Genomic DNA, 11,182 nt, shown 5'->3' with positions numbered 1-11,182 from the left:
TTAGCTGACTTGTAGAGGCCAATCTTCCTGATAGCCAAGATCAGGGCTGCCGCTTGGTTCTTTTACCGGATCCATCCCCCAACCCCCAGATCTGACTGTGGGAGGCTGCAAAAGTTTTTCCAAATTGCCATGCATACATCTCCAACAGCAATGCATTTGTGGGGCTTGTCTACCTGAGTAGATCCTGGCCTGGATGGGGCTTTTCTCTCAAGCAGGACAAGCCCCAGCAGGGCTGCCTGGGGAGGAATAGTGTCTGGAGCTAGCACTAATTATCCCAGCCCAGCTCAGAGAGGGCAGGTGTGGGCATGGAAGCCCACACATGGAATCAGTGTCGTCTCTGGGACAGTGGGCCCAAGGGTGGAGAGTGGAGCTCCAGGACAAGCCTGGGAACTTGAACCAAGGCAAAGTCAATCTTGGAAACTAGGCACATGAGCAACTCTTGTGCTGGAAAGTATGGGCAGAGAGCCGCATTGCCAGCGCAAGTCGTGCTGAGAAAGAGGAGGAAGATACGGTGGACCCGTAAGGGACCCACAAAGGTGGTGGCACTGGAGGAGACCCCAGACCAGTGGGAGTGAGCGTGGGCCAATGCCACTGCAGGGAATGGGGTGGGGGCAGGGGCAAGGGAGTGCCTGGCCAGCCACATTGGGCAAGCACAATGTTACACCTCAAGGTAAAGAGTTGGGAGGCAGGGTGACAGATAGGGCAGGCTGTCCCATTCTTGGGTCTCCAAGCAGTCTGTAGAACAGTGTGTTTCTTTCCTGTGGTTGAGCTCAGACTTTCTAATTATATGAAATAACATTGTGCTTTACAGTCTGACAGCCCTGAGTCTGAATCCTGGTTCTGCCACCTAAGTGTGATTTGGGGCCAGACACCAAAGCCCCCATGGACCTCATTTTCCTCATCAATACATAGTGCACAAAAACACTGCTATGAGGATGACAAGAGCTAATCTATGCAAAGCACCTGCCACAGCTTTGTTTCTGCTGATGCGAGCTCAGGAGGCAGGCGCTATTCTTAGCTGTACACGAGGGCAGTTGAGGACAGCTGATGGTCCCCAGGCTAGAGCATCGTGCCCGGAGGGGAGGGCTGCTTCTGCTCATCCTTACTTCCAGGATGTTTCCCGCCCTCTGATGAGCCTGGAAACCTCTCCCGGGTACCAGGAGAAGAGAGGAGAGTGGACCAGTAGGAAGCGGGGGAGGGTGGGCAGACTCCACATCTGTGACCTTTGCAGCCCTGCAGTCTGCGTTTGAGCATCCCCCTGCCCAGGGAGTTAGGAATTGATGAGAATGCCCCTAAGAGCACCTGTGGGACTCTGTACTCAACGGCTGCCCCCAGAGCCCAACTGGTCAAGTATGGCAAGAACTGGGGAGGAGCCACGCTGTCCCAGTTCTCTGGGAGCTGCAGAAATTCTGTTACTCTGAGGACTGGAAGCTTTTTCAAAATTATTATTAATTTTTATTGGAGTATATTTGATTTACACTGCTGTGTTGGGTTCGGCTATACAGCCAAGTGAATCAATTATACATAAAAGCATGTATGTGTATGTAAAATTTTTTTAAGATTCTTTTCCCATATGGGTCGTTACTGAGTATTGATTAGAGTTCCCTTGTGCTATATGGTAGATCCATATGAGCTACTTTCTTTATATATAGTAGTGTGTATATGTCAATCCCTATCTCCCAATTTATCCATCCCCCACCATGAAGACTAGAAGCTTTGAGAAAATCCAGGTCAGCCTGCCCAGCACGGATGTTGGCAGGCAGTCATGCATCCCCGACAGTCTTCAAAGGCCGCAAGCACAGGAGGATGGACGGGGAGGACGGGGAGGATGCCATGTGACGACTAAGGTGAATCACTGCCGTGTGGACACAGGGAGGATCCCTTAGGAGATTCAGAGAAGTAGCTGGGGAGGGGCAGTGCTCAGAAGGTCTTCGTTTCTAGAATGAAGCAGCAATGGCTTAAGTAACCATAACTTAAACAATAAAGTAAGTGACCTTACTTTATATCAGTAGTCTAGTGATGTTGGTGATGTTATAAAATTGTACAAAATGCACCTCTTTGGCTTAGTGAGGTCCAGTCATTCACTTATTAATCAATAATTTACCGAATCCTTCTTTTAGTAACACAATGTCTGAATATACATATTACCTGTCTAAGGCCCTCTTCTAGGTGTTAGGGATATAGGCTCTAACAAGCAAAAATAAAAGAGAAAAAGGACAAAACACTTCTCTCAGGTTGCTAACTACATATACCTAAGACTAGCAGTGGCTTCCGGAGAAGGCAGTGGCACCCCACTCCAGTACTCTTGCCTGGAAAATCCCATGGATGGAGGAGCCTGGTGGGCTGCAGTCCATGGGGTCGTGAAGAGTCGGACACGACTGAACAACTTCACTTTCATTTTTCCCTTTCCTGCATTGGAGAAGGAAATGGCAACCCACTCCAATGTTCTTGCCTGGGGAATCCCAGGGATGGGGGAGCCTGGTGGGCTGCTGTCTATGGGGTTGCACAGAGTTAGACACGACTGAAGCAACTTAGAAGCAGCAGCAGCAGCAATGGCTTCACTCTAAAAGCAAGTAGCCTTGCTTACAAATGTCTGCTGCATCAAAGGCACTTACCTTAAAATGACACAGTCTAAGCTCTAAACAAATTCCCAAGAGCATGACAATTGAATCTAAAACTCCTGCATCTTTGAAACATTATTTACACAGAACACTACTTAAACATTCATTAAACGGAATGTGAATTAAATTAAAAGATGCTTGCTCCTTGGAAGGAAAGCTATGACAAACCTAGACAGCATATTAAGAAGCATAGATGTCACTTTGCCAACAGAGGTCCATATTGTCAAGGTTATGGCTTTTCCAGTAGTCATGTACAGATGTGAGAGACCATAAAGGCTGAGTGGTGAAGAATGGATGCTTTCGAACTGTGGTGCTGGAGAAGACTCTTGAGAGTCCCTTGGACTGCAAGGAGATCAAACCAGTCAATCCGAAGGGAAATCAGTCCTGAATATTCATTGGGAGGACTGTTGCTGAAGCTGAAGCTCCAATACTTTGGCCACCTGATGCGAAGAGCTGACTGTTCAGAAAACACCTGGATGCTGAGGAAGATGGAAGGCAAAAGGAGAAGGGGGAAACAGAGGATGAGATGGTTAGATAACATCACCATTTTTTAAGGGAAACATGAATCTGAGCAAACTTCGTCAAACACTGGAGGTCATAGGAGCCCGGTGTGCTGCAGTCCATGGGGTTGCAAAGAGTCGAACACAACTGAGCGACTGAACAACAGAATGTGAAGGATATTAGCATAGATATTCTGTCATTATGTGTATATCAGTTCAGTTCAGTCGCTCAGTCATGTCCGACTCTTTGCGACCCCATGGACTGCAGCACGCCAGGCTTCCCTGTCCATCACCAACTCCCGGACACTACTCAAACTCATGTCCATCATTGTTGGTGATGCCATCCAACCACCTCATCCTCTGCTGTCCCCCTCTCCTCCTGCCTTCAATCTTTCCCAGCATCAGGGTCTTTTCCAATGAGTTGGTTCTTCACATCAGGTGGCCAAAGTGTGGGGGTTTCAGCTTCAGCATCAGTCCTTCCAATGAATATTCAGGACTGAATATATATAGTGCGTATACATATGTATCTATCTATATATGTATTTCTACATATACACACATATGTAAACCTAGTAAGATCTGATGTTCCTAATGACCAGTGTCTGCAAAGTCAGTCAAAGAAAACACAGATGGACATGAATGCCTTAAATGGTGATAACATTTATTGAGGGCTTACTGTGTGCCAGACATTGTTCTGAGAACTTTACATGTAAAAATTCATATAATCATCTGGACAACTCTATGCAGTAGTTACTATTATTATCTCCATTTTACATCTGAGGAAATTAAGGCACAAGGAAAATAGAGTCACAAAGCCAGTAAGAAGCAAAGCCAAAATTTAAGCCCAGGAACCTGGGCTGCAGAGTCAATGCTATTGACTAACCATATTGCCTAATCAGTCTGAGTAATGCACATCTTTACTCTAGCATTTTTTAAGGGAAAGTTTAAGGGAAAGATTCTCCGAATTCCTCTGTGGACTGTGTTCCCTTGCCCTAAATTCCCAAGTTCACAGTTTCAGCTGAGCACGACCCCTACTCAGGACATGCTTCTGATTCTCCTGCTTCCTACACGTCTCTTCTACTCCCCTTTCCCTCCTCCTGCCCCTCTGTCCACGCCCACCACGAAGGTTTCATTGCCAGAAATGGAGGCCACAGCATCCACTCCTGCCTTCACTTTAGCCCCAGGCCCCTTCATGAAGGCTGCAACGCCCACCCACCAAGAACTGAGGATGGCCTTTGATCCTACAGAATGAAGTACCTGGAGGCCAGTGGAAGTACATTCTTGTCCTGCTCCAACAACTTTATCATGAGAAATTTCTTATAAACAAATTTTCTCTTATATAACATACATGTGTGTGTTGTTTGTATACATCAGTTCAGTTCAGTTCAGTCGCTCAGTCGTGTCCGACTCTGCGACCCCATGAATCGCAGCACGCCAGGCCTCCCTGTCCATCACCATCTCCCGGAGTTCATTCAGACTCACGTCCATCGAGTCCATGATGCCATCCAGCCATCCCATCCTCGGTCATTCCCTTCTCCTCCTGCCCCCAATCCCTCCCAGCATCAGAGTCTTTTCCAGCGAGTCAACTCTTCGCATGAGGTGGCCAAAGTACTGGAGCTTCAGCTTTAGCATCATTCCTTCCAAAGAAATCCCAGGGTTGATCTCCTTGCAGTCCAAGGAACTCTCAAGAGTCTTCTCCAACACCACAGTTCAAAAGCATCAATTCTTCGGCGCTCAGCCTTCTTCACAGTCCAACTCTCACATCCATACATGACCACAGGAAAAACCATAGCCCTGACTAGACGGACCTTAGTCGGCAAAGTAATGTCTCTGCTTTTGAATATACTATCTAGGTTGGTCATAACTTTACTTCCAGGCATATATATATATATACATATATATAAAACTATATACATATCATTCAAAAATGGATGTTCTTTGGTGTGATAATGGCATTGTGAATGTGTATTTTTGAAACTTCTTTATCTGTTAGGGATAAAACTAAAATATTCACAGGTAAGCTGTGAAGCTTTGTATCTGCCACAAACACTCCAGTTGAAAAAAACTGTTGAGGGAGTTCCCTGATGGTCAAATGGTTAAGACTTCACCTTCCAATGCAGGGGTTGTGGGTTCTATCCCTGTTCAGGGAGCTACGATCCTACGTGCTTTGTGGGCTCCCCCGCAAAAAAAAACCCAAAACATAAAACAGAAGCAATATTGTGACAAATTCAATAAAGATTTTTAAAATGGTCCACATCGCCCCCCCCCAAAAATCAACAACTGTTAAGAGCAAGGACTAGATGAAATAAGACTGCAAAATGTTAAAAAAATAATTTTTTTTTAAGCTGACAGAAGGGGAGGAACAAGAGTATCTCTACTTGTGGTATGACTGAAATTTTCCATAAAAAACTTCTTGCTCAGAAGAAAATCAATGAGAATTAACAGAACAATTTGTTTGATATGAGAGCTGTCTTCAAATTTCTAAAAATTCATTACAACCAAAATTGATTATCAACACAGTCCAGGGGTTGGATGAGTCCAGTAGTTTCAGCGAGAAAGGTCAGTCTCTGCCCCAAGGGCTTGCAAGCAACAAAAACATTGCACATCCTGTTCTATTCCTTGTTGCTTTTCCATAGGCAGGGAACGTCCAGGAAGGCTACTTGGAGGAAGGATGTGATACTTAAGATAGATCTGGAAGGAACTGGGAAGGAAGCTAGGAAGGAGTGAGGGAGAAAATATTTCTGGGGACATCACAAGAAGGCCAGATTACCCTCGAACCTTCAGAAGGTGTTCCTGTGGCAAGCTGGAGAAGCTGTGAAGACATAGATGTGAGTTTAAACCCTGGGAAAGACCTCCATCAACAGAGCTGCCTGGAGGGACAGCGAACCTTCCCTGGGTTTCTTGGAGACCCCCACCCATGTGAGCGTAGATAAGAAGAAACAGTCACCTCTCAGGAGTTTAAAGGAGGGCTTGAAACATTGACTGGAAACAGGAGTAGGCATTATATCCTTATTCATGTGAAAAACATTTGTCATACACAGCACTGAGATACTAGGAAGACGGGGCTGAACAAATAAGCCTGTTATCTCACAGTCTCAAGAAAATAGGTGGGAATCAGGATCATGTAATAGTAACAACAATAATAATAGTCGTATGATTTTATAGAGATTCTTTTCCTTCCGGATATGGCTCCCGGAAGCCATATGACTTTGGTTTCCAACAATCACTAGACATGCGCCCCGGCCTGTAGCCAGGGCCCTGCTCCTTAGTGCTGGCGAGGCCGGGGTCTCAGGAGCATCAGGGACTGCTCTGCGGGACACAGACACCCACACATGGAGACTCACGTCATCCACCAGCTCTCATTTCACCCCAAAAGGCAGCTTTTCCAGAACATCAGACTCAGGTGGTTATAACTTCCTGAACTTCTGCTTCTTCACCTGTAATAAGGGGTAGCAGCCTACCTTTCTCCAGTGGGATAACATAGGTGAAATGTATTATATGTTAATGTTCCATGTAAACATATAAATGTTATACATTTATTTACATACAAAATAACATGTATTAATCTCCAGTCACCATGGATAATAAAATGATTAATTGGACGAAGCTCCTTTGGCATCAGTTCCATGAAAGTAAAAAAGACTGTGTCTCCAGGACCGTTGTGTGAAGTTCAGAGCCTGGAACTGAGTCGTTGCTCAATAAACGCTTGCTGAATAAATGGGTCGAGCCAAGTTGAGCCGCCACAGAGAATTAGTTTAAGGGCTGGAGGTCCACACCAGCCCTCCCCGGTGGTCATCTCCCTCTCCGGCTCTCTGCTTGTCCCCCTCCCGCTCAGCACCTCCGGGCTCCAGGCCGTCCTCGCAGACGGCGGTGTGGTCTCTGTAGGGGTCGTCCCTGAGCTCCGGGGCCGCGATGGGGCACCTGGGGGCTTTCCTGCGGCGAAGACACCAGCGCGGGCCCCACCCCCGGCAGCTGCAGGGCGCCTGGGCCGCCCAGGCGTAGGCGCCCACAGGCACCGCCAGCAGCACCGCGCACAGGATCACCGTGGTGTGCAGCAGGCGCTCTCGTCCCTCCAGCCCGCCGTCGTCTCGGCCGGTCACAAAGACCACACAGCGGCCCTGGCGCGGAGGCTGCCCCCCCAGGCTAAGGCAGACCTCGTATTTTGTGCCAGGGAGGAGATCATCCACGGTGTACGTGTTGATTCCCGGGCCGACGTGGACCACCTTCTTCCTGAAGGCTTCATCCGACGCAATGTAGAGCGTGAACCACTTCTCAGGAGTGTCCGCCGCCGCGAACCACTCCAGCAGGATCCCGTGCACCGTCTGCTTGACCACCCGCAGGTCAACATAGGCGCCGCTCTCCGAGGGGGAGAAAAGAGAACGCGGTGCGAGCAGGGCCTGGGCGGGCTGGACGCCGAGGGAGATGACCACGGTACTCACGCCAATGGAGTTGGAGGCCATGCAGGTATAATTGCCTCTGTCTACCAGGTGGGCAGCAGGGATGATCAGCTCAGACAGAGTAGCATCTTCTGCAGTAAACGAGGTCAACACTGGGTGGAGAGAGCAAAACAACTCCGGTAGACATTTCTCTGATAAACAGTCAGCTGGAGGGTGTCCAGCAATGCTAGTGTTTTTGTTTTTGTTTTTGTTTGGGGGGGATGTTTGTTGTTGTTGTTAAAGTGGTGGTAACCATTTATTAAGCATGTGTTTGGTGCCAGGTTTTTGCCTCTTGGGCTTCCCTTGTGGCTCAGCGGGTAAAGAATCTGCCTGCAATGGACGAGACCTCAGTGCAATGCCTGGTTTGGGAAGATCCCCTGGAGAAGGGAAAGGTTATCCACTCCAGTATTCTAGCCTAGAGAATTCCACGGACTGTGTAGTCCATGGGGTCGTAAAGAGTCAGACACAACTGAGTGACTTTCACTCACTCACTCTTGCCTCTCAGCAACCCTGTAAGGTAAATATCCAATTTTTACACATGGGAAGTTGAGGATTAGAGTGATTAAGCAACTTGTCCATAATTAGAATTGTTCAGAGTCATCGATTGATCCGGAACCTTGTTCTTCCGTGTATGAAGATCACACTCTTTCAGCTTCACTAGCTCCTCCTACCCCCAACTTTAGCCTTGCCAAGCTATCCCCTGGTTTCTAGGAGATCTCTAACAATAGTGTGATTGTACAGTATCGTGAGTTCAGGAAGTGCCTTTTTACTTTGCAGAGGTAGAGTGGCTCAGAGCCTGAGCCAAATGCCTGGAATCTATCCCTTACTAAGTAAATGGTCTTGCATTTACTTAGTAAATTAGTAAAATCCATGTACTAAGTAAGTAGAGTTGCTTAGATTCTCTTGGCTTCAGTTTCCTCACCAGTAAAATGGGATGATAACAGTACTCACTCCATAAGTTTGACAGTAAGTGTTAGCTGTTACTATTATTGAGAGATTGGATTGAACATGATACCAAAGAGACAGATGATAAAGCATCACAAAGATAACATCTGGATGTACCTCACCACTCTCAAAGAAGCTACAACAACAAATGCTCTATTTCTCCTTCACTGGTACTTAACCTTGAGCCAATAAGATGTAATCAAAATGATAGGACAAAGTCAAAATTTCAGTTAATTAGGTATTTTTTCCAGAGTTTTGCCACCATGTATAATATCTGAGTGACTGTATTTCTCCGGTTTTACTTAGATATTCCCAGCTGTCTTCTAGATAGTGTCAAGATTCTTCTAGAAAGGCCATCCCTGGCTTTGTGATGTGCTCCAAACCTGCAGGGTCAACATTAAGGATGACTTCTGCTGAGGTTTGAAAGCAGAGCCTGAACTTCAGGAAATGAAAGACAGGTTCGAATCCCAGCAGTGGGGCCCCTGGAGGTCTCTCCCTCGGTCCCAGTACTGCAACTTCAAGCCAGTAAGGTCTGATCAACATAGTGGTAGGAAGTGTGAAGTTCACTCAATATCTAGGACTTGCCAACCTTGCCTGGTAAGAGCTAGCTGGAAGTAGGGAATGAGAGCGTGAAGAAACACTTGTTAAAATAAATGTTCTCAGAGTCTCCCCTGGTCTAATTGAATCAAATCTCCAAAGAGGGTCTGAAAATTTTATTTCAAACAAGAACCTCAGATGAGTTAGCTCAGAAAAGTTTAAGAAATAAGTAATAAGTTATCTCTAGACTCAGTTCTAGTCAGAAATTCTATGATTTAAAAATACTCAGTATAGTATTTTGCATCTAGAAGGCTTTCAAAGAATTTATGTGTTCATATACAATTCTATAATATTTATACAGTATGTTAAGTCAACTGATATATATTTATGTCTTACATACTGTATGCAACATATATATATGTAAGTAACAAATACATATGTAATATATATATTTATACCTTACATCTCAGAGATATATATGCAACACATATATAAATATATTATTATATACACCTGTGTGTAACAAATATAAATATCATATTGATAGATCTACATGCAACAAATATAGAAATATATTAGTATATAGTATTTACATCATACTTCCTATAGAGATCTGTATGCAACCATTTAAAATAATGCCAATAGTGGGGCACTATCTTGGCATTCTTTCTGTCATGGTGAGTATAATTCAGGCCTGTCCCAATCTTACTTGCACCCCTCCTTCATGATTGACCCAGTTTAGAACTTCTCTTCTGAAGACAGGGTTGCTACAGAACTCCCCAGCCCCCCAGATACATGGACTTACCATCAAATTCCCTCCATGTGCTCAGAGGATAAGTCCAGGCAATAGTTGGTGAGGGGCTAGCCTGTGCCAAGCATCGCAGGGTCACATTCTGTCCCACCTGGACGCTGACATTGGCACTGGGGGTTGAGATCTGAGGCTTCCTGCAAACACTGAGCTCCGTTTCGTGAAAAAGTTGCCCTGCCTTGAAGAGAGGACCTTGGCACATGAGATAGGGATTCACCAGGATGATTGGAAGGCTGATGGACTTGATAAACTGCACAAGTCCCCTTAGGCGACAATCACATAACCAGGGGTTGTCGTGTAGTGCCAGCACCATGCTGGAGAGAATCTCAGCCTCATGGCCAGACTGCCGGTGTTTCTGGTAGGCTGGCCAGTTCAAGAAGACATTCTTGGATACAACTGTCAGTCTATTGGAGGATAGGTCAAGGTAGGTCAGGTTGACCAAGAACTGAAGAGCCAGTTCAGGGAGCGCATCAATCCTGTTGTGTTTGAGGTCCAAGACCCTCAGGAGCGGGGTGGCACGGAATGCTGTCCACGGTACTGAACGGAGTTTGTTCCCCTCCAGTCTCAGCTCTCTCAGTTCTGACAGGTGCTCCAGGGCTCCTAGGTGGATCACAGTGACATTGTTAAAATTGAGCCAAAGGTACTCCAAAGTGCCCATGTTGATGAAAAACCCTCGGGGCAGTTCAAATATGGGTGAGTTTTCAATTCTCACTTGCTTGAATTCTTCAGGAAGGTTCCTTGGGATTTCTCCCAAAGAGATAGATATGCACTTCAGAGTCCTGTACAAAAAAACAGAACAGCTTTGAGATGAACATCAAGAGTCTGGGAAGTAGGATCAGGGTCATCCTGGTATTAGATGTATGAATTAGAAGGAAAAAAAATGCAATTCACTTGAGTTAGACCCATTCTGGTAAAAATGCAGAGTTTATAAAACTTCAGCACCAACTAAACCAGCTAAAGTGAGTTTCAAAGAGATTTTGCTGATTTCCTGCCAAATCTTGGCCTGCTCCCACACCACATCACCCCAAAGAAAACCCACTCCCCTACAACCTTCTGGGATCTTGCTAGCCCAGCGCACCTGCCGAAACTCTCCTCTGAGCAGGCACATCCTGGCAGACAGGATGGCTGACCCGCATGTGAATCCAGAAAGACCAGAACTAGCAGGAAATAGTGAGGAACTGAAGCCATAGCCTTCTGTAAGAAACTACCTTGTGAGTGTTTTTAAATAAGTACAGTCCAAGCCTCCAAGTGGCAAATCCTATTATTGGTAATCCATAATGATGTAGGTCAGCACAGCAACAGCAAAGCCCTTGGATGCTCTGAGGTCTGTTATGG

At 46.1% G+C, this 11,182-nt stretch overlaps 1 protein-coding gene across 1 annotated transcript; it reads right to left on the bottom strand.

The window, feature by feature from the left end:
- Positions 1-6,876: 6,876 nt before the first annotated feature.
- Positions 6,877-11,035, bottom strand: LRIT2 (leucine rich repeat, Ig-like and transmembrane domains 2). The gene is made up of 3 exons (XM_040242135.1): positions 10,926-11,035; positions 9,845-10,626; positions 6,877-7,670 (listed from the first exon to the last, which is right to left on the bottom strand). Exons 1-3 carry the CDS (start codon positions 11,033-11,035, stop codon positions 6,877-6,879), a joined length of 1,686 nt encoding a protein of 561 aa, XP_040098069.1.
- Positions 11,036-11,182: the final 147 nt, after the last annotated feature.

Source organism: Oryx dammah, unplaced genomic scaffold, assembly GCF_014754425.2.
Source record: "Oryx dammah isolate SB20612 unplaced genomic scaffold, SCBI_Odam_1.1 HiC_scaffold_6, whole genome shotgun sequence".
NCBI classification, from domain to species: domain Eukaryota; kingdom Metazoa; phylum Chordata; class Mammalia; order Artiodactyla; family Bovidae; genus Oryx; species Oryx dammah.
This window is presented reverse-complemented; position numbering and strand designations above follow the sequence as displayed.

Excerpts from the sequence above, each read along its gene's own strand:
- LRIT2 (XM_040242135.1), bottom strand. The coding sequence starts at position 11,035 with ATGGCTTCAGTTCCTCACTATTTCCTGCTAGTTCTGGTCTTTCTGGAT. Across the intron at positions 10,627-10,925 it reads TCAGAGGAGAGTTTCGGCAG|GACTCTGAAGTGCATATCTA; the intron begins GTGCGCTGGGCT and ends TTTTTTGTACAG. Across the intron at positions 7,671-9,844 it reads CACATGGAGGGAATTTGATG|TGTTGACCTCGTTTACTGCA; the intron begins GTAAGTCCATGT and ends CTCTCCACCCAG.